This window comes from Phycodurus eques, chromosome 8, assembly GCF_024500275.1.
Source record: "Phycodurus eques isolate BA_2022a chromosome 8, UOR_Pequ_1.1, whole genome shotgun sequence".
In the NCBI taxonomy this organism is placed as follows: Eukaryota; Metazoa; Chordata; class Actinopteri; order Syngnathiformes; family Syngnathidae; genus Phycodurus; species Phycodurus eques.
The window spans coordinates 27,687,665-27,711,665 of NC_084532.1; the positions used below are offsets into that span (position 1 = coordinate 27,687,665).

Sequence of the window (24,001 nt, forward strand, 5' to 3'; positions counted from 1 at the left end):
ATTAACATTATCAAGAATCCTCTATTTGTTTTATGTTGCAATAATCAAATATGGCTCTTGATTAAAAAAAAAATAAAATAAAGAGTCGTCCCGCCCCTGCTGTAACTTGCTTCATGGCACAAACACCCGACAAGGTTTCCTCTCAATTACGCTCTGAACAGTTTTAACATGATCCAATATTGTGTGTTTTCTCCGTGGGGAGCTGCACCTGATCGGTAGTCTCGTGTCTCCCAGGCGGGAATGTAATAACACCACAGCTTGCAGGCACTGATAAGCTGTCAGCCATATTAAGAAGGATTAGCATACCCTCGTTATCTTTATTAACCTTTGTCTAAATGTTTTCTTTAAAACATTTGGACACCCTTTGGAAGAGCGATGGAAAGGATAAAGCTTCGGAAAAGAAAGGACACACTAACTGATCATCTGTGAAATAGGAAATTAGGTCAGAAGTCTGCAGAAATATGTTGTGTGCCTCATCGAAGAAAGATACAACCAAAACTAATTGGGAGAGCTTTCAAAACACCCAAAGGACATTTCCAAAAATACATTGGAGCAAGTCCATCTCCAGACCTAAACCCTAAAGAGTATTTAAAATAGGGTTGAGGCTATCAAATATCTTTAGGACCAATTATTCCACTGAACATCCCATCAATTATTCGAGTCCTTGCATAAAAATAGATTGTGCCGTATTAAACAAGAATACTGATTAAAAAAATGCAGCTGCAGGTATTATAGTAGCTTTTAACACAGCTTGAGACTCTGCCCCTGTTTTGGTGTCTTATCTCAATTTATTTGGGTTTTAACTTTGGGATTGTTTCTAAATTATGTTATCTAAAATGGTCATATGTTCGATACGTATTTCTGTTTCTATTTTCAGCTGCGGGTGGTCTTAAAGTGAAATTAAATTGATTTCTGTTGAGAGCTACTCTAATAATAAATGCAGCCCAAATTTAAAGCACACTGTCAAAACAGGAAAGAAAGTCAATCTCCAGACTTAAACCCAGTAGAGCATGCATTTAAAACACATTGGCAAAACAACATCAAGAGAAAGAATAGAAGGCTTTAGACGGACTGTCAATTCCCAGACTTTAACCCTATAGAGCAGGGGTGCCCAATACGTCGATCGCGATCTACCAGTCGATCGCAAAGATAGCGTGGGTCGATTGCGTCATGGAGATGTACACAGACAGGCATGCGCACACAACGGCGGCTTCCTTTCATTTCATTTAGAAACTAAACTTAAGGTGTAAAAATGTGTGAGGGCGCTGAAAACGTACCACTTCCATACGGGATGGGAGGAGGACTATTTTTTTTACGATGTCATTTTCGAAGTGCGTTTGCCTCAGCTGCCTGTCCAACATCGCTATTCCGAAAAAAGGAAACATGGAGCGGCATTTTCGGACTGTGCACTAAAAACATTGACTTCCCACCGAAAAGCGAGCTGAGAGGGAGAAAGGTAAAGGAATTAAAATCCCAATTGTCCTGGCAGCAATCATTTTTCATGCAGCGAACTTCGAAAGCAAAGGCAGCCACTGAAGCTTCATTCCGGGTGAGCCACTTCATCGTTACGAACAAGAAATACTTTCAAGATGGCGCGATGGTGAAAGAGGCATTCGTTGAAGCAGCGCACTCGTCGTTCCAAGACTTTTAAAAGAAAGCGGAAATACTGTCCTCGATCAGAGCTCTCCAACTATCAAGAACGACAGTCACACGGCGCTGTGAAACCATAGCCGAGGATCTGACCCAGCAACCTTGGAAGGATATTGCAACCCGCGAGTGCTTCTCACTGCAGCTGGACGAGTCTACGGACGTGACGGACACAGCGCGGTTGTGCATTTTTATTCGGATGGTGTTTTCTGATATGACCGCAAAAGAGGAGTTGTGAAGGGTCCTAACCATGAAAGAACACACTCGAGGAGAGGACATATTTCAGTCTTTTAAAAACTTTATTGAGAAAAATCAGTTCCGGGTGTTCAAATTGTTGTCCATCACCACGGATGGAGCACCTGCGATGGTTGGCCGCTTGAATGGATTTATTGCCAAGTGCAGGGAGGACGACGCTTTTCCGGACTTCCTTAATTACCACTGCATAATACACCGACAAGCACTATGCGCGGAAATGCTCAAGGAAATAAATGAAGGAAATAATGGATTTAGCAACGAAGATCGCCTTGTTCTATTCGCGCCAGATCTCTTCAAAGACGGCTTTTCCGTGCGCATCTGGATAACGCTGACAGTGACTACTCTGAGTTACTGTCGCACACTGACGTCAGATGGTTTAGTCGAGGGAAATTCCTGCAAAGATTTCGAGACCTCTGTCCGGATATTGATATTTTTTTCTCACTGAAGTTAAACATGCAGAATATAGCCAATTAAATGATGACCAGTGGCTGCTGGACTTAGCATTTTTAACTGATCTGACCAACATGCTGAATTAACTGAACCTAGAGCTGCAAGGAAAAGATAAAACCATGATCAATATGATCAGCTCAACTAATGCTTTCAATGTTAATGCTTTTAATGTGCTACCTTTTTCAGGAAGATGCTGAGGTTGTTTCACTCGCCTCAAAAATGGCAACACTTTTTGACCTAAATTCTACTGTAGTTGAGGAGGAGATTTGGACATTACAAGCCGATATTGAGCTGAGGTCCAATGGACAGTACTGGTGCTTACTCACAGAGGAGAAGTACCCCCAACATGAGGATATGTGCAACCTGTTTGACTGCATTATTCAGCTCAACTTATTTATGTGAGTCAGCCTTTTCTCACATGAAGATCATCAAGTCCAAGTACCATTCCACCATGGAATGGTACTTGATAATTTTGACTTGGTCATTTTGTAGGTAGCTCGCATGTTAAAAAAGTGTGGGCACCTCTGCTATAGAGCCTCCATTTAAAACATACTGCCAAAACAACAACAGGGGCAATAAGGGAAAAGTTTTAGACCAGCCAAGTCGAGCTCCAGATTTCAACCCCATAGAACATGCATTGTGCCCGCTCAAGAGGCAAATGAGGAAGAATGAATTTAGCTTTTAAAGGTAGTTTAGTGATTCGCTGATCTGACGTCAAGCGTCAGCCCAGCGACACTGAACAACTTTCCCGCCGTGTGAATGGCGGCATTATGAAGTGACCGCTTGGCCAGGAGCGCGCACTGGCTCTGCGTTCTAATTGGATGCCAGCGCCCGACGTTGAAACACAGTAGTCAGTGTTGTGCGTTGCATTAAGGGCTCTTGACTGGAAGGAGGTGGGTGGATGATGGGATAACCTCTGGTAACGGGAGACGCCCTCGGGCTTTTACTGAAGTGGAAAATGATGTAACCGAGACGCTATTCCACATAATGCACAACCAAAACAGGACATACGGGGGGTGTCAGCAAAGTTCCAGGACCACGACTCTTTCTGAGACTAGGCGAGAGTTAATGGCACGACAACTCGTGGCCGCTTCAACAACGACGCCTCATCACAGTGCCCTGAGCATCTGACACTTGGTGGTCTGTGCTGGAGCAACCTTCCAAACCACTCGTGATCCCCCCCCACCCCCCCTCTTTTTTCCCCAAGCTCAACAGCCAGCTGCACTCTCATTCGCTGACGGACGCGTCACTCACCAGCAGAGGCCCCGCCCTTTAAAGCCGTACAAATTCAAAGTCACAAACACTACAATGTAGAATGTGAGGATGAGTGAACAAAAATAATACCCGCACCTCACATGCGTTATTGTAATATGTGTTGGCATTGGAAGTGCAACAATTTATTAATTGACAACTAAACGATTAACAAATTAATCAACATTTTTGCCCCTTTTCTGACTAAACCAAGCAACTGAATCAGTCAATTTATGACTGTGCATTTTCTGCACTGTCAATTATGAAATATAGCCAGAAGAATAATCGATTATAACAAAATAAATATTAGTTGACTTGAAGCCCAAGTTGGTATCGGATTTCATGAAGTTCACTGCCCCCCAACTCGTAGCGGAATGTCTGCAGTAAATCAAATACAATTAATAGAGCAACAACTCCAAACAAAAACAAAAACAACATCTTTAAATATTTTCCATTTGGATAGGTTGGGCTTCATGTGGGAATACAGTACTTTATTGGTTGCATTTTTGCTGGACAGCTTTGTGATTCATGGCTCTCTACTTGCAATATCAGTAGTTTCATATCACATTATAACACCTGCGTGTTTGCCAGTGATTGTCAAATGGCATGCTGGGAAGTAGCCAAGTGTTCTGTGCGAGGTCTCTTTTGTATGCCTGGAATAAAAACATCCCCAATAGGACAATAAATAGAACAATGATTTGAAATCACACAGGGGGGATAAACTATAAAAGCAGGCTGTGATTTTTATTTTATTTTTTCAAAATTGTTTCAAGGTAAGTACTGAGCTGTCTGGGAATGGCACACTTTAAAAATGTCTTACGCTTAAGAAACATCAAACATAATTTCAGTGGAAAGCTTTGAGTTGTGGCATAAAATTGCTGTGGATTTAGCTTCCACTTTTTAAAATTTGTTTTCTCTCTTTATTAAAAATGTTAATCTTTAATTTCTCTTTTATTCTTTCATTGATTTCATTTGGTCGTTTTTCATTTTCATATTTTTTGCTGGTTTTCTCCTTTTTTCGATTATTGATTCCTTTTGCTCTTTTACAAAAAAAAATCATTAAAATTTGGGATTTATCCATTCCATATTTATCCTATTTTTTCCGCTTTTTCTATTGTTTGTCATTTTTTTCTTTTCCCCTTCTTAAACCATTCTCCTTTTTTTTTTTAAATGTTTATTTATCCCACCTTACGTTTTGGAGATTTGTTTTGTATTCAGATTTAAGATCTATAATTTCCATCTTCCCCTCTCCCCCTCTTTTTTTCATTCCCGCCCCCCACCCCTTTTTTTTAAAAAAAAAAAAACACCTTACATAACTTTTTCGTGGAAAGGCTTTGGTTGTGGCACAAAGTGTTAGGGGTGGGTGAGGAGGCTGCAGCGCTAAAACAACAAAGACCCCGCTTAAGGCACACAGTTTCCCACAAGACACAGTAAGTCACATACCACAACTGCTGGTGTTACTAACATGAGACGTCAGTGAAGAACACTACTCTGTTTTGCCCCATAAATAAATGCACCACTGCAGGACTTCTCAATGGTGACAGCATTTGTCCTCAGGGGGCTACCACCGAAGAGGCGCCTTCTAATAACTGAGCACACAGTGTGATGGCGAACATCAATAGTCAACCCAAAATGTAGTAGATGTTAAAAAACTTTTAAGATAGGAAAAAGATGCATTAGAGGATGATGGTCAACCTCCAATTTGTTCGGACTTTAGACTGATCACTATACCTTCATTAACTTGAACAAGAAAGACGGTTATTTTCCCATAATTCTCAGTTTTTTTCCAATTTCCTATTTTTATCTGCAGAGGATAGGGACCAACCCCTTCCGCAAATAGTGAAACGCCATGAGAAATTGCTTAACAATGCCACAAGATGGTAGCAAAGCACTTTTTGATATTAGACAAGACTATGGCCCAATCAAAGGAAACTCTCCATTCCCTTCTACATACCAAGACGCCACAAGATGGCGCTGAAGCAATATTTTAGATGAGAAATGGCTTGGGCCTGCGAACAAAAGTGAAGTGTGTTTTTCAGCAAATAATGGAGGCTGGGTTCCCCCACAAAAATTTGCGAATAGGCAAATTTGCAGGGGTTTACTGTCCTGCTTTTCTAATGACTATTAGTTACCTATTACTTTTGAAGATGCATTGTGGGATACATCAAGGGCATAAATACATACATCATGAAATAAGGGAGAACCTACACTTACGATGCAAACTCAATATAGTGGATACGAGGTGGCTTTGAAACAGCAACTGTATCCATCAATGTAGCTAGCCTACAGAAAACAACTCTTCCTAATAGTCAACCAGCAGCATATACAGCACAAAAGAAAAAAAAATGCTTTAGTCCTACCTATGTTGGGGGATTTGATGAGATCCATGATGACAGAGTCAGCACCTTTGGTGTAGACGGTGATCTGGTCCGTGAGCGGGTGTTTCACCACCACAGACATGCGTTTCCTGGTGGAGTCGAATCCCAAAGTGTGCAGCAGCTCAAAGTTCAGCTTGCCCAGGTGGGGGAGGTCCACCGTCACCTGGTCCGGGAGTCGCCCGACGAGGGAGCACTTGTAGGCCCTGGCGGCGTACACCAGCGCGGCCTCGTCCGGAGACTCGGCCTCGTAGCGCAGGTCCGCGCCCTCGGGGTTCCTAGCTTTCCCGTCGTACGCGGGCGGCACGGGGCTGAAGGCGTGAGCAGACTCCGCTGCCGCCGCCGCCTCCTCCTCCTCCAGCTTGGTGAGGGTGCTCTCGGCAGAGGGGGAGGACAGCAAGCTGGAGCAGCCCTTGGTGGAGGAACGGTTGGTGGCGAGGCTTGATGAGCTGCTGCTGTTGGAGCCCGAGGTCAGGCGGCTCGGCGTGAAGCGTTTGATGAAGTCTTCGATGGTCTTGACCGGGGACTTGAGCTCGAACCTCATCCGGACCTGGAGGACACACACTCGACGTCATGCTCCACCCATATTTGATGGTGTTTAGCTTTGCCCATCTTTCTAGGATAATGTGTTCAGTCGGGCAAATTCTAATCGGAGCCCTGGCATTCACCACAAAATGGCTACTGAGTGACAAACAGCTGTTTCCAAACAAAATGGTGGACTTACTGTTCAATTTCGGGCAGGGATCCATGGGCGCTACAGAGTGTGTTTTAGGGCATCATCCATTTTCATCAGTGAGCATTCACAGTTTTTGTCATCAAAATACAGAAAAGAGACGCCATTTTTATTTATTTTTTTACTGTTAGTGCCAAACAACATTTGCATATAACCTTTTTCCTTTTTGCCGGTCCCTTTTCCCCCTTGAGGCGGCGCAGTACAATAGTGGAGCCGAGTGACTGACCATGCGGCCTCCTGGCATCCAGACTTATCACATACATGCATCTTGAACCTATAAATCATTCAGGTGAAGCCACAAGGGCATGCTAACCAAACGGTGAACAATCACAGTGGCATAAAAAAGGACAAAGCAAGCGAAAAAAAAGCATGCGGTTGATATTTCCTCATAATATCAACAATCTGATTAGATGGCGAGACAAGCGAGCTGGTTCACGCTGTGGGGAGGAGAGGATATCACCTCTGACCGGGAAAACCACACCCATTAAAAAACAAATCACGGATACACAACTGCGAGCAGGCGAAAGCACATCAAACAAAACAGGGAGAGCAAACACTGTAGGTTTAAATAACATGCTTCTATCAAAATATGGACACATCTTGCATGTTATTCAGAAAAAAATCTAATTGATGTACTATACTGCAGTTGTTTGGCATTTCTTTCTTCTGTACATTAGAAAACAAGTAGTTTGTCCACATCCTCCTCTGTCTGTGAAAAAAACCCGAATTGGCAGCCTGTCAAGTGCATGGGGGGCTGTGGAGGACGATGGGGGATAAAGGGGACAATGAAGGAAAGTGGAAGACAATGGAGGACAGTGGTGACCAAACAAAGGCCAAAATGAAGCAAACTGCTACACTCCTGCAGTATGGCACGTGCAGTAGACGTCTGCTGAAGTTACCTTGTGCCGGGGCTGGTCGGGGGAGGACACCACCACCGTGTTGCAGAGGGTCAGGGCGATGAAAAAATCCATGATGTCGTCGAGGTCAGAGGGCAGCTGGGACATGGACTGGCTGTGGAAGCGCATGAAGTCCATCTGACTGCCGCATTCGTTGACTTTGTCCATCAGCTGAGGGTCGGGCGTGACGTCCTTCTCCTGCACCACAAAAGGGGGAAAATGGGAATTGGAGGACAAGGGAAGAAAGTAGGGGGCAAAATGTGGAGGACGCGGGACGGTGAAGGAAGAGTGGAGGAAAAACAGTGAAGGACACAGATTGTCAGTGGAGGACATCAGGGGTTGAGTGTTGGAGAGTGGAGGCAGTAAGTGACAGTATGGGACAGAGGACCGTGAAGGACAAAATATGGAGGAAAGTAATGGACAAACAGACTTGAAGACAGTTTAGGCCAGTGGAGCAAATTGAAGGACAATGAAGGTTAGTGGACGCACGGACCATGGGGCTGCTGAAGGCCGTGTGCTTGGACAGGATGCTGGCCCTCTTGGCCTCAGCCCTGCTGCCCGTCCTGCGGTGGGATTTGGTGCTGTGGGAGCGCAGCACCACCTTGACGCTGTGGTGGCTGCCCACGCTGTCTCGCCTGGGCAGCGTCCCAGCGTGAGACGTACAGTCCTCCTCCTCCGAGTCCACCTCCTGGTACATGGCCAGTCTTCTTGCTGGAGGACAACACAGATGCACAATAGCACAATTCATGACAACATCACACCTTCTTCCAGCTGGCAAAAACTGTCATGGCACCACAAGTAACCCTTCTATGTCATTAGACCAAGGCTGAGTGATGAATTAAGGGGGTCAATGGATTCAATGAGTTTTTAAATCTGATTGAAACATAGGCGGCACAGTGGGCAACTCTTTAGCACATCTGCCTCACAGTTCTGAGGACCGGGGTTCAAATCCCGGGCCCGCCTGTGTGGAGTTGGCATGTTCTCCTTGTGCCTGCGTGGGTTTTCTCCGGGTACTCTGGTTTCCTCCCACATCCCACAAACACGCATGGTAGGTTAATTGATGACTTTAAATTGCCCGTAGGTGTGAAGGTGAGTGCGAATGGTTGTTTGTTTATCTGTGCCCTGCAATTGGCTGGCGACCAGTTTAGGGTGTACCACGCCTCTCGCCCGAAGATAGCTGGGTTGGCTGCAGCCCGCCCGCGAGCCTAGTGAGGATATGCGGTACGGCAAATGGATGGAATTAAACATATAAATAAAACATATATAAAAATAATGACATTAATGGGTCTTTTGTTTACAAAGATTCTAAATTGGTCAATAAGCACGCTGTGTTTTCAAAGCGTGTTCGTCTCACCATTGGCGTCATGAGAGTACTCCACGCCCGCCACAGTGCAGCGTCGGAACACCATCTTGTTGTCTGTGAGCGTGCCCGTCTTGTCGGAGAAGATGTACTGCATCTGCCCGAGGTCCTCGGTGATGTTTAGGGCGCGGCACTGAAGGTGGGAGTCGCTCTCTTCGTCGTATAGCTCGGTGTCCTGGTGGATGAAGTACACCTGGCAGATCTTCACGATCTCGATGGACACGAACAGTGAGATGGGTATCAGCACCTGGGGGACAATAAGCAGGTTTCTTGGCAAAAAGCTATGGCTAAAGAGCTTAAAAAATAAAATAAATGTTGGCAGAAACTGTGGCTAAAGAGCTAAAAGAGTTGGCTAAAAGTCACGGCTAAAGGACAAAAAGTTGTCTAAACGCTATGGCTAAAAAGCTACAGTTGTTAGCAAAAATCAGTGACTAAACTGCTGCAAAGTTATGGCTAAAGACGTACAAGAGTAGGCTGAATGCTATGCCAAAAGCAATGGCTGAACAGCTAAAATAGTTGGCTAAAATCTACGGGTAAAGAGCTAAAACAGCTGGATGAAGCCCATAGGTAAAAGTACAGTAGTTACCAGAAAGGAATGGCTAAGCAGGTAAAATAGTTGCCAAAAATTTATGGCTGAAGAGTTCAAACATAGCCTAAAAGCGGCGTGCTGTAGCCTATCCCAGCTATCTTCAGGTGAGAGGCAGGGTACACCCTGAACTGTTTGCAAGCCAATGACAGGGCACATATAAACAAACAATCCTTCGCACTCACATTCACACCTACGGGCAATTTAGAGTCTTCAATTAACCTACCATGTGTGGTTTTGGGATGTGGGAGGAAACCGGAGTTCCCAGAGACATCTGCTAACTGGTTAGCAGATGTGCTAACCAGTTGACCACCGTGCCGTCAAAAGAGCTACAATAAATTGCAAAAAAAAAACAAATGGCTTAGAGGTACAATAGCAAAAAACAATGGCTAAAAAGCTAAAAACAGAAATGGCTAACGGAGTAGCAAAAAGCATAAAATCTAATGCTAAATGCTAAACATGCTAACCTAAGCTAAGTGTGACATACAAATTTTTAGGTAAACAACATCAGCACTTAGCAACTGCTGCTAACGTGAAGGCCTTTAAGAACAGTGCTTGTATTTGAAAGGTCAACAAAAAGTCATGTGTTGTCACAACGAAATGTCAGAGTGGGGGGTGGAATCTCCATCCGCAAATATTTGTTTGTGCACATAAACCCAAACTTTGAATCTGGCCAGCACAGGGTGACATTTTTTTGTTTGGTTGGCGTGTCAGCAAACAGGAAAAAGAAAAACAATACAACCTGACAGTATACAGAAGCATCAGCCCATCTGTTTGTGTTATTTGACAACAAAGAGCTAGCTAGCTAGTTGCTGAATGGGTTGGCTGGCAAATGCTTATCACTTGGCTTGATTGGATTCTCAGTGGGGGGCTGATAATGACCTGTTTTTTACTGAACAAAAGGATGGATCTGGCTCTTTGACTGGCGTTTTACAGTACAGTCCACTGTTTTTTAGCTAGTCGCCGACTGGTTAGCTGGAATACGTGTACAGATATCGAGTAGCTGTTTGTGAAAAAAGGACTTTGACTTGCCTTTCCTGTGAGTGGTGTCGTATATTTGAGTCAGTATTTTGCAGTAACTGCTAGTGATCTGGCTGCTATCTGGTTAGCTGACATATGCTCGTCACTTGGGTTGACCGGACTGCTGTGCTAGCTTCACATGCTGAATAGAGTCAGTACGCTAGTCACATGTGAACAAAAGGTAGGGTCGGTGTTTCATACCTGGAAGACGATAATCATGGTGAGGAAGAGATAGATGGCCGACAAGACGGGCGACAAGTCTTTACCCTCCGGACTGAGGACGTCGAAAACGGGCCTCTTATCTCCGTACTGAAACACCCACAGCCCATGACCTGCAGTAAGAAGAGCATAACATCACTTTCTGTTTCCTCCCCCCCATTGCCGTTGGCCTTCATGGGACTCTCGGCCCCAAGGTGGTATCGACCAGCTTTTTGTCAAAAAAGGACTTTAGATCTTCTATAACTGGTTTCATGCTTGAAAGCTGTTTCCGTTACCAGCTTTATTTTAATGGGCTTCTACTTCCTGTTTTTGTTCCCAATTCCTATTGGCGTGCTAGAACTCTCATCTGGAACGATCAGGTCTCGACCAAATTATGTCAACAAAAACACTTAGATTTGGGTTTGTGGTTACTGGTGTTGTGGAAAACTGGTTATTCTGTTACCAGCTTTATTCTAGTGGGTTTCAACTTCCTGTTTTTGTGCTCCATTGCCCTGTTACAACTCTCAGCCCGTAGCCAGTATTAACCACCTTTTTGTCAACAAAGGGTTTTTATTTAAATCTTCTGTAACTGGTGCATGGATAAAAATAGATCCTATTACCAGCTTTATTTTGGTGAGTTTCTATTTCCTGTTTTGGTTCGCAATTAACGTAGGATCGATAGGACTCTCCACCGGAACAAAAATCTATATGTCAACAAAAGACATACATTCGGATTTGTGGTTCTCCATTCCGGTTGTCATGATGCGACTCACAGGTTTCGGCCAACTTTTGGTCAACAAAACCTTTGTATTCCGTTCTTATGTAACTGGTGTCATTTACACATGTTGATTGTTACCCAGATTACCAGCTTTATTTTGGTAAATTTTTACTTCCTGTTTTCGTTCCCAATCGGCTTGATTGGACTCTCAGCCAGAACACTTATCGTCCAACATTTTGTAAACAAAGGATATGGATCTGTTGTAACTGGTGTGAATAAATGTTGATTCCGTTGTTTTTATTCTGCTGGGTTTCTACTTTCTGTTTTTCGTTCCCCATTCCAGTTGGCTTGATAGTACTCTCAGCTGCAGACCAACGTTTTTGTCAACAAAAGACATATTTAGAAAACAAGATTATGCGCCTCTGTGTGCACATGTACTGGAGTGTTTGTTGCATTGCACTGTCACGCACCAACAGCAGCAAAGGAGCACATGACCAACAGGATGATGACACACCAGAAGACGTCCACGTTCATCTGTCTCTCCAGTTTGCTGCGCTTGTAGCGAGGCCCGTTGTTGTTAAGCATGGCTTTGGTCTCGTGACCTGCAGACACACACACGGTCACTAACGTCCAGACAGTGCGAGGCGCCGCTGTGTGCGTGTCTCTCACCGGCGTAAATGACGATGCCCACCGCCTCCTCCGTGTTGCGGATGGTGCAGCCCCTCAGCAGCAGGTTGTCCTTGTAAAGTGCGTCTCGTCGGCCACTCCGGTGGATTCTGCCAGAATGAATCAAAGTCAATGGTGGTGAAATCATAGGAACACAATAGCAAAAAAAAACAAAAAACAATTAGGTTCCAATATCGGTTTATTTTGTAGTAAATACACAGAGTATAAAGCCACCAAACGCTACATTTTTCTTCGTCTCTTACTGTATGTACTCCTTCTACATAGTGCTCCCAAGTGTTCTGAATGAGACACCGCATAATGAAAATGCAACGCAAGTGAAATGGGTGGTAAGACTATTGGAAGAACATGCAGTTAGTTGTTAAAATGTCAGTGACGGCAGGTTGTTACTCTAAAAACTGTTACATGGATTTGAGTGAAACTTACACCATGTCCATAAAATTTTGGGGTTTGTGTTTTTGAACTATATTTGATTAAAATAAAACATTTTCATTACAATTCCAATATGTAATGGCATTATCAAGGATCGGTACTCTGTATTCGCACTCTGTCTGAAAAAAAGTGGTATCGGCGCAAATTCCAAATACAAATAGTCATTTAGAGTATTCATTGCGGAAAAAGAAATATGGTCAAAATAACCCAACATGTCCAGTGCTTTTTATGGACTCTTAATCTTTTCCAAAGCTGGACATCACACTATATCATACGTTCACTTCCTGGTACTTTCTTCCAAGGTACTAAACTCTTTCCACTGCTGCCGGAGGTACTGGGAACGCAAATCAGGCCAATTACATGACAGCGGCCATGCCGACCATTTGCCTGTTCTGCACTTCCGCTGGCAAATGGGACATTTGGACTTAAAAAGGAAAACCGACTGATGGCCTGGGCGTGTGAAGATTTATGGTTTGACACCGTTAAGCACCATCCTGCCCAACCCAGTGGCAGAATGTCATAGAGGACAGCGTCCATTTATAGAGCCAAACCACTCCCACTTTATCACTATCTAAAAACCAGAGCAGTCATTCTTCCGTCACCCGAAGAGAGAGTCCTTATATCAGCACAACTTTCCTGAGAAACCAGTCAAGTGGGCGATTCTCGGCTCCTTGAGTGACTTTGACGTCGTGCTTTTTTGAGGCTCCTTTACACTCCCAACACTTCCAAAAAAGAATAATCCATAAGAACACCACCACCGCACTTTTTCTTTGGCTTTTTGTCTTACGGCGTTATCAGGTAAAAATGGAAAAACAACAAAATAATGAGGAAAAAGCATAACATAAAATAAAAATGGGGAAAAAAAAGAAAACCTTGAAAGTATTGAGTGAGATTGTAAACCTTATTCAAAACGTAAACCAAGTTAAAAGATAAAACCAGTTAAAACAAAAGTTCAGAGGAAACATTTGTCAAAATGTAAAACTTAAGTGCAAACATAAAAAAACTTAAGGAAAATGTGAACAAGTAAAAATCATGAATCCTACATTTCCCAGAATTCAACAGACTTCATCAGGAACAACAAGTACATATCCCACATGACAAGCTACGATACTCACATGTAGCCTCGGAATCGGTTCAAGTCGTTGTTGGGCTTCTCGCACTCGATAATGCTGTCATACTTGGACGGGTCGAAGTCGCAGTCCTGCAAAACCAGCCACGCCGCGGCCACTTCATTAGGCACGCGTGCGCCATTGTCGTCTCATTCCGGCGACGGGAAGTGACGTGGGCTCACCAGGTCAAAGAAGCTGCGCACCACCTGCCGCTGCTTGAGGTTGGTCTCGCCGTCCAGCGTGGCCGTCTCGATGTGACACAGCCGGTCGGGGTCGCTGGAGCTCAGCAGCAGAACGTCGGCCGGCAGGATCTCGTTGCAGCGCAGCCGGATGAAGTCGCCCACGTGCACCTCCTTCCAGAACTTTTCCACGTAGCGCCGTTCTGTCCTGCCGGCCAAGGCAAAAAAACAGAATTAGCAACCGACACCAGTTTCACCGAGCGACATGAAATTGGGCAAACATGTCCATCATAACGGGACGCTGAGCTGCACTGCATTTGTTTACAACATTGACACCTTACTTAAGTGCAACACATTTACACTTGCTGTCCCTTACTTCATATGTTTCCTGTGGGAATTTGGAGAGGAATATTATGCATTGAAAAATCTGAATATGAATCCATTGTAGTGATCGAGTCAATGCGCTAAAGAATAACGGCCTAAGTATAGTTCACTTTTAGTTATCTTTGTAGTACTACGCGTGCATATAATCTTGTAGGTTAATTAGCGTAACTCCATCACTGGATGATGTAACAATGGTGCTCAGCATTCTAAGCAGCAAAAAAATAAATAAATCAATGGCAACGAAAACCTGGGGGAGGCGTTGACGTAGCTTTAGAGAGACGTCTTTGTGTCAGGTTCACGTGTAAGAAAAAAATAAATATTCTATTTTTAGTCTTCATTATAATAGAATGAGTTCACACTGTTCTGATGGGAGAAGAATTCACACGCATACAGACTCATTTCACAGCTAACAAGCCCTAGAGAAGTTGCTCATTTTCAATTACATCGATGGATTCAGACAACAGATGTACTCATTTCGTTTCCGTTGTACTCGAGCAACATACCCAGTTAGCTTAGTGTCGCACTCAGCTGAGAAATATGCACCGTGACCAATGAATTGACGCATGTTAATCAGCAGAGCACATGATTTTTGTCATCTTTGACCAGTGGAACCCCAGTGTACACCGGCGCCACATAGCAAGGTCGCTGAGAATATCTCGCCGACTCTTTGCTTTGTCATGTCTGTGGTGGCGAATGACTTTGAGGACGCATAAGTACAATCAGAGCGTTCATTCAACGGGAGGTTCCATTGTAAATACTGAGCACGATGGGTGTCACGGTACTTACTAAAGTCTGCTAGCTTAATGCTAGCACATAATTGGAAAACTTCACGAATGGGCTAATGAATCTATGTTGTGGTGTTACGACACTTTCAGCAACATATTTGAACCCAAAAAGTAGAGCAACACATGTAGACTGACAATATGACAATACTCACAGGCATATATTCTTTATCCTCTGCAAAGAAGGACTACTATTACTCTGGCTTACTGACAGACAGCATAAGGAGCAGCACAATGACCAATGAATTGAAGTTTCATTTCTTTACATTTCATAACAATGTGTTTTTATAAATTACGATTATATTAGTGTAATTTCATTTGTGGAGTTCTACTGCATACAAATTTGTAACTACACAGTTGTTCAATGGACTCAAGTAACGTACAGATATCTGAAAAATCTACTTGGGTACGGTCAAAAAGTACTTTGTTACTTCCACCACTGGCAAAAAGAACATCGGGGTGCTGTTTAAACACAATTTTGTATTCAAAATAAAAACAGCAAGGCTTTATATGCATGCATGTACTGTACAATATGTTCATATCTTTTAGCCATAGTACAATAATACCGATAACCGTGATCATTTTCGGTCATTTCATCTCTAGTTTCGACCGATGAAATGAGGATCCTGTGAAAGTTCAGACTGAGTTCACTGCAAAACAAACCCAGTCCGAAGACCACACGCTCCTCCTCCAGGTGGACCCAAAGCGAGAGCTTGTTTGCTTCACATTGGAGTTCCATCAACAAGAGCCAAGTGTTTACGCATTGTAAACTTCACTCGATGCTCGCAAGTCCACGTTTACTCCCAATCCCCGCCGGGCTTAACCGCTCAAGCGGGAGGACGAGCGCAAACATCAACGCTTCTAATATCTCGACTTTTTGTAAATATTAGCATTTCGGGACAGAAGCAGGAACTTCCTGCCACGTATGCGGCACCATCACCTAGATGGAGCTGCACGAGAGAAGGACTTAAAGAGTCAAAACACAGAGCCTTTTGACCGCTGTGAATTATGCTCTGTATACGCACGCCACAGCCACGCTTTTCATTAGCACAGGAAAAACCCACAAAACACAGGCGGACGACACACAAGGACAGCGGACACTTTATTAGGCACATACAGTTCTGCCTTCTTTACAAAGCTAATAGCGTGCAATTTTGATGATACACACTGAGTGCATCTATCCATCTAGGCATGGCTATATTGACAGCTGTTTTGATTAGATACCTGGCAGTATGATGAAAAGTGCATATGGGGACATTTAAAAGTGCCAAACTATTAAAATTTGAAGTGCTATTTGAATTAAACCGGTCTAAAAATAGCTTGAAAGGTGGATATTACGGAAATTTAGCAGCCTTTATGGTACCGTGCAAAGGGTAAATACCTTCTGTGAACTAAAAAAAACATTATTTTTTTTTTAAATAGAGTTTGTTTAATTTGTTCATAAAATATACCATAACAAGGTAGGTTGTATACTTTGAATTCACAAAAGTGATACAAAATTAGGTACTTTTAAAACTGATGTAAATAGTTGTTCAAAGGTGGGTGAAGCCAATGTGCGCACTTAACAACTGTGATTTTGTTAATGGGGTTCAAGTTTTTTATTTGCCAATTCAAAAAAACATGCCAACGAATTGTAGAATTAAAATGTAAGCTCATAACTAGCTGTTAGAAACTAAGGTACTAATGGACTTCAAAGTGTTTCATTTGTTAATAAAACATACCATAATAATGTATGTTGGAAACGTTAACTTTGCAAAAGTGATGTTAGAAAACAAGGTGCTTTTAAAAGGGATATAAAAAAGTAGATTCAAATGTTGGTATCGGGAACTTTTTGCAACTTTTATGCTACCATCCAAAGGGTGGAGCCCCTGTGCCAAATTAAAAACCGTGATTTGGTTAACGGAATTCAAGTTTTGTATTTGTTAATAAACAAATTGCACGTTGCAAATGTCAATTTGACAAAAGTTACAACTTGCTATTAGATTTAAAAAAAATATTAATCAGTAGTCGGAGCCAACGTGTTAACTTAGAAAGTGATTTTTCTTAATGGAGTTCAGGTGTTACATTTTTTTTATTCAAATATACCAAAACAATTTTTTGTGTGTGTGTGCGGCCTTCGATTGGCCGGCGACCAGTACAGGGTGTACTCTACCTCTGCCTAAACTCAGCTGGGATAGGCGCCAGCGCACCTGCGGTAAAGGGATGGACGGACGGAGTTCAAATTCTGGTCAGTATGTAATTTGCCAACAAAACAAATAATGACATTTTTTTTTTACATAAATCACAACTTGATGTTGGAAAATAAGGTAATGTTGACCCCCCTCAAAAAAAAAGTGATGTAAAAGGTGAAGCCAAGGTGCTAACGTCAAAACATTGATGATGTTCATGGAGTTCAAGTTAAAAGTGCCCATTTCAACTTTATAAAAGTGGCGCGACTTGCTGTTATAAAATAACAGATTATAAAATACTTTTGAAACTGAACTAAATAATGGGCACCAAGCAAAGGGTAAGGTCGTGTCTCAACTGAAAAACTGTTTGCATTGTGTGGTTTTTTTTTTGTGTTTTTTTTTTTAAATGTAGCAAAAAAAAAAAAAGTGCATGCTGGAAATGTAAACTAAACAGAAGTCTCGGCTTACTTTTAGAAAATAAGATATTGTCGATTTTTTATTTTTTTTTTCCCAACTGACAGCTGTAAAGCCCGTGCGTCAACTTGAAAACATCAATTTTGTTAATGGAGGTCAACGCTTTTAATTTCCCCGACCCAAAATTGCAAATGTTGGAAATGTAAACTTGGTCACAATCGCGATGTTAGAAAACTGTTCAAAGTAAGACTTTAAAGGATGGCTTCAATGGACTTTTTGTTACTCGCCTGCTGTAGACCAGACAGTCCATGTGGTTGATCTCCTTGTCGGACCTGTGTCTCCGGTAGTCCTCCCACAGGTCCTTGATGGCCGTGACCGACAGGATGAAGACCACCGGGGCGAGGGCGAGCTCGGGCTGGAAGGCGTTGACCACCGGCACGAAGTTGAGCAGCGCGATGAAGACAAAGTAAACATTGGCGAAGCGGTGGAACTGCTCGAAGAGATTCTTGGGCAGGAAGGAGAGCAGCGTGTACTTGGTGGTCTTGATTTTGTTGTCGGCGTAATGTCGGTTGGGCTCGTCGTCGTCCTCGCCGTGGATGTTGGCGCGGACGCTGCGGGTTTTACTCTCCTTTTTGCTTTTCTTCTTCTTCCGCGGCCTCAGTTTGGCTTTGGACGCAGCGGTGGCGGCTCCTTCGCGGCTCGCCATTGCCGACCGAGACGTCTTGTTTTTTTTTGGGGGGGGGGGTGGCGTCGGTCGGGAAGCGACGGACGCCACAACTTTTCTCTTCACAGCTCGAGCTAGCGGCTAGGTGATCATTCTTTTCCCCGCCCTGGTTCGGCGTTTTACTTTCTTCGCGAAAACAGCTCCTTTTCATCCATGTCCTCACTCCGCCCGCCCGGAGGACAACTTTTAGCTTGTTTGGGGCTTCTCCACTTTTTTTTTTTCTTTTTTTTCCACTTCGGGAAGGATGCTGACTTTTGCCCGCCCCAGCTCATCGATCTACAAGCTACCTGGATGCGGCTAATGGGCTAGCATAACTCGTAGACTTCAATGAGCTAACCTCTTAGCATTAGCTTGTGTAGATCGTCATCGTTGGCTGGAAACGTGAGATCCGAGCCCCGCCGCCCCTGAGCCCAGCCCGGCCCGGCCCGACTGCCCCCGCGAGTGCCACGCGGTGTATTCCCGGAGTTGCCGTTCCTGTCCACAGGAAGTTAGCGAGCATGTTTTCCGATGTGAGGTGGAGGATGGAAGAAATTAGCTATAGAAAAAAAAGGGTTATTTAATTACGGGGACATATTGAGTTCAGTGTTCGGATTTCAAAGGAATTTCCCCCCATAAATGGATGGATGGAGGGAATACAGGTGTGCCTCGAGATACGAGTCACCCGATTTACGAGTTTATTTTTGTTGGTTTGTTTTTCTAATATCAACTTCGGCAGCAATCGAGCCATAATATTGTACAGTACAGTAGTTTGGCCTACATTTGGTATGTTACTAAAATTTTCAAAATACGTGTATGTCAAAAAAGACGATATCTTGGATAGAGGAGTACGGTGGTAAGAATCTGATAAGGATTAAGGATTTTATGCAATTTTTTATGTCGCAAATCGGCTCAAATTTTGTTGTACGGAAATCAGTGTAAATCATGAGGAAATTTGAGACCAAAATGCCTGATTCACGTCCATTCAGTTTTCCATCCACGTTTGAATTACGTGAACGTGTGATTTTGGACACCCTAATCGCGGAACATTTTCATCTTTGTCAGAACCACGGAAAATCTCAACTGAATTGAAAATGTCAAAAAGCAGGTCGTAAAGGGATTTCCCAACAACGTAATCTGAAAAGAACAAGTATTAATTTGCGGGAAACAATGAGAAAACCTGATGTTGGTGGACCTCCGCTAAATCCACGTGCCCGAAATCTGGCATCTGGTGAAGTGGAAAGAAAATGACGGCCATTTTTCTGGATTTAGTAACATACCTACCTGCATGTGTTGGTGCACAGAAAATATTTTAGAGCTTGCTCATTTTGAGCTTTGCATTATCTGTTTCCACACGGGCCAGAGCGTGGATCGCTGCGATTACGCATCGTCCTCTTCCACGGCGAGATTTCTCCGTCGATGCTGTCAGTTGCGCCACATTTAAAGGGAACGAGAGAAGCCGCTCTGATTGGCGGCAAACAAAGTCGTTTTTAAACACTCCCACAGCGGCGCCACCCACCGCACCAGATTTACGTCAATCACGAAAATAGGGCCCCACGACTTGAATCAAGGCTCAACCTTAAATGTCCCTTTGTGCTTTCATCTTTAATGACATCCCAACTGCCAATGACCAGGCCCACCCTTAGCGGTCCACTCCCAGGGCCAGAGATTTTATAATTAGTATTTTTTTTTTTTATAATGCAGTGGAACCTCAATTTAACGGACCCCAATTTAACAGACGTCAGATTTAACAGACAGAGAATAGTGTCCACTTGGAACTCAAAATCACCCCTTCCATCCATCAGCGAGGTACGTTTGGATCAACTTTAAAACTTTTTCAGACATTTTAAAGCTTTTTTTAAAATATTTATTTACAATAATGTTGTACTTGACAGAGAGACTGTCTGTCAAATAACAGATGAATAAATACAAAAAAAAAGATGGAAAAAAAAGCAAAACACCCGTTGAGTTAATCCATTGATGAACAGCGGTCTTACAAGCTATGGCGATGTCCGACATGAGCGTCGATCCTGATGTTTTGTGCAACAGTTCACGCCCAAATTTTTCCAGATGGGAACTCAAACCCGAGGACTTTGGGTCGCAGGCATCTTAAACAGTTTCCCACAGCTGGAATAATAAGGAGAGCAACCTGGGCATCGATCCAATCGAATAAGTCTCGACTATTGCAGGCATTTCCCCGATATGCAACGATACCGTGTTGTAACAATGCAGACTGGTGCGGTCGGAAGTCATCCCGAAAAGAGACAACATAGGATCATTTCAATAAATCCATTAGCTTATAAAAAGCCGTCAGCTTTTTCAAGGCATGATCAGTCAAAAGTGAATCATAATAATAACAAATAATCATCTTAATGTTACAACGGGTGAGTGCATGCATGTTCTTCTTGTTGTGGAGAAGAATTCCAACTATCCTATTGATGGATGAGTGAGGAGTGAGGTGCGTGTGAGATAGCATTCCGGCCTTGAAAAGTCAGGAAGGGAAAAAAAGTTGGAGCAGTCGAAAACAAGATAAGGAAAAACAAAAAAACCCCAAAAAACGTAATTAAAATACAAATCATACTCACCGGACGTTGATTTAATAAATACATGAATGAGTGCAGATCGTTTTGTGTGTTTTGCTAGTCGAAGTTAACAAGTTTTGCTCTGACCGACCCATAGGCAGTGTTAGGAAGATGACTTTGAAAATGTAATTAGTTACCATTACGAGTTACCCTGTTGAAAATGCAACAGCGGTGCAACTATTTTGATTGCTTTCTCAAAGCAATATACCTAATTACATTTCATTACATTGTGATTGCTTTTCTAAATTTTAAACGAATGCATCAACGGGACCCTTGCATGTTTCCTCTCAAAAAGTGGATTAAAACCACACATCATTATCGTGGAATTTACCACATATTGTTTTCTTTGCACAAATAAGTAACTGATTCCAAAATATGATGAAATCTAAATGCATAATAAAAAATGATTGTTTCATTATACATACATATATTAAATAAATATACATACTGTATCTATGTATACAGCATGTGGAAAACATGATAACGTGGAAAACATGAAAACATGTTCAACAGTCATAAAATATTATTTTATGTGTTCAAAAGTCTTATTATGATTCTAAACGTTTCATAAATCTCAGACAAACTAATTGATTGCTCCAGAAGGTGGCACTTCGAGGTCATATTTGGAAAAATATGTCATGTTTGAGACGACAGTAGAATGGCACATGACCAAAGAGAGCCAATCACAAGCGTCGGCTTTAGAAAGAGGAAGTGATATGGGAAAAAAAAAATAATAATAATAATCCAAGCCTTTGCGGCTATTTTTCAAATGTAACTAAAATTGTGATCATGGAACTTCCCAAAAGCAACTGTAATTTAATTACGCATTTTCTCCCAGTTATGTAATGGATTACAACAACATACATTTTATAATTAAATTATGTAATCTCACTACATGTAATTATTTACTCCCCAACACTGCCAATCAGAGGATGAACATTTAAAAAAAATAAAAAAATACTGATCTCATTGAAGGCCAGCAATCTGGCCCTGTGAGGACAAATTTCAAGACATCCAGGTTAAGCCGCAATATTGACGGCTTACTAAAATAAAAAATATCATGATACAGTGATAAATGACGTATGTTGGGACAACGATTATATGTCCCAATATAACCGAAAAAGGTGAAAAATTGTAGCAGCACTTGGTTTATAAAAACAAAGTCCTGACGATTGGCTCCATTCACGACTTTCAGGATAATAATGCAATGCAGCGATAATTGATATTGAAAAAAATGTATCCCAAAAAAAAAACCATCACAATATTTAACTGAAAAGGCAACAATTTGTAGAAACAGTTCATAAAACCACGTCATGATGATCGGAATCACGGAATTGATATTGGGGATGAAAGAAATCTAGGCTACTGCACAATTTCTACATACAGTACCTGAAAATCTAATAACTTGTAAAACACCTGGCTCCAAAAAACAAAGTCAAAATGGTCGGCTCCATTCTGGATGGTAACCGTAATATTACAACAACCAATTCCAGTGAAGTTGGGACGTTGTGTTAAACACAAAATAAAAACAACAGGTTCCAAAAAAAAGCTGGGCCAGGTGGCAAAAAAGACTGAGAAAGTTGAGGAATGCTCATCAGGCACCTGTTTGGAACATCCCACAGGTGAACAGGCTCATTGGGAACAGGTGGGCGGGCGCCATGATTGGGTAGAAAAGGAGTCTCTTTGTGAACAAGTGGGTGAGAAAATAGTCCAACAGTTTAAGGACAAGGACAATGTTCCTCAACGTACAATTGCAAGGAATTGAGGGATTTCATCATCTACGGTCCATAATGTCATCAAAAGGTTCAGAGAATCTGGAGAAATCACTGCATGTAAGAGTCAAGGCCGAAAACCAACATTGAATGCCGGTGACCTTCGATCCCTCAGGCGGCATTGCAGCAAAAACCGACATCGATGTGTAAAGGATCTCACCACATGGGCTCAGGAACACTTCAGAAAACCAATGTCAGTAAATACAGTTCGGCGCTACAGCCGTAAGTGCAACTTGAAACTCTACTATGCAAAGCAAAAGCCATTTATCAACAACACCCAGAAACGCCGCCGGCTTCTCTGGGCCCGAGCTCATCTAAGATGGACTGATGCAAAGTGGAAAAGTGTTCTGTGGTCCGACGAGTCCACATTTCAAATAGTTTTGGGAAATTGTGGACGTCGTGTCCTCTGGGCCAAAGAGGAAAAGAACCATCCCGATTGTTATGGACGCAAAGTTAAAAAGCCAGCATCTGTGATGGTATGGGGCTGTGTTAGTGCCAATGGCATGGGTAACTTAGACATCTGTGAAGGCACCATTAATGCTGAAAGGTACACACAGATTTTGGAGAAACATATGCTGCCATCCAAGCAACGTAATTTTCATGGACGCACCTGCTTATTTCAGCAAGACAATGCCAAACCACATTCTACACGTGTTACAACAGCGTGGCTTCGTAGTAAAAGAGTGCGGGTATTCTGTTTTTATTTATATTCTGTTTTGTATTCTGTTTGTATTTATGTTTAACACAACGTCTCAACTTCATTGGAATTGGGGTTGTACAATACTGCAATAAAACACCAATTTGGGGGCCAAACTTTTATGATACAACACATTATTAAATAACTAAAAAGGGCTAAACTTGTGGAAGCGCTTGGTGTATTAAAACAAAGTCGGCTCCATTCTCAGGAGTATTGTTTCGGTTGCCGTTGGTCAACAAAAGGCGCACGCCGCTGCACAATTTAGAGGGGAACAGGCAAATAATAGCTCCGTTTCTCTGGGACCTCTGGAAAGCCGCTAATGATATTGAATCCACCTTAATTGGGAGTCAAATGATGGCCTAATGACTTGCAATACGCTCTAATGCAAAGTAGAGTAAAGATGATGAAAGGAGCCACACGGAGATTGATGTTTGCGCCTTGCAATCATGAGTAGAATATGCTAATGTTTCACTGTATGCATAATCAGATTTGAAAGTATATACAGTATACACTGTACATACAGAGGCCTAATAATGATGTGGTGTGTAGGTTGTGCACCATCATTTTTCTGCCATTTATGTGTGGTTAGAGCGACCCCGAGTGTCTGTA

The 24,001-nt window shown here is 42.7% G+C and overlaps 1 protein-coding gene across 1 annotated transcript in view; it reads right to left on the reverse strand.

Moving 5' to 3' along the window:
- Positions 1-18,640, reverse strand: part of atp10a (ATPase phospholipid transporting 10A) — a 30,029-nt gene extending 11,389 nt beyond the window's left edge. Inside the window, exons 1-10 of the mRNA XM_061683345.1 lie at positions 17,929-18,640; positions 13,897-14,101; positions 13,721-13,806; positions 12,159-12,265; positions 11,960-12,091; positions 10,775-10,905; positions 8,962-9,214; positions 8,101-8,318; positions 7,611-7,805; positions 5,964-6,528 (exon numbers count right to left, since the gene is read on the reverse strand). Coding sequence (XP_061539329.1) covers positions 5,964-6,528; positions 7,611-7,805; positions 8,101-8,318; positions 8,962-9,214; positions 10,775-10,905; positions 11,960-12,091; positions 12,159-12,265; positions 13,721-13,806; positions 13,897-14,101; positions 17,929-18,347 — 2,311 coding nt within the window. The 5' untranslated portion in view covers positions 18,348-18,640. The remainder of the gene's footprint in view (positions 1-5,963; positions 6,529-7,610; positions 7,806-8,100; positions 8,319-8,961; positions 9,215-10,774; positions 10,906-11,959; positions 12,092-12,158; positions 12,266-13,720; positions 13,807-13,896; positions 14,102-17,928) is intronic.
- Positions 18,641-24,001: the final 5,361 nt, after the last annotated feature.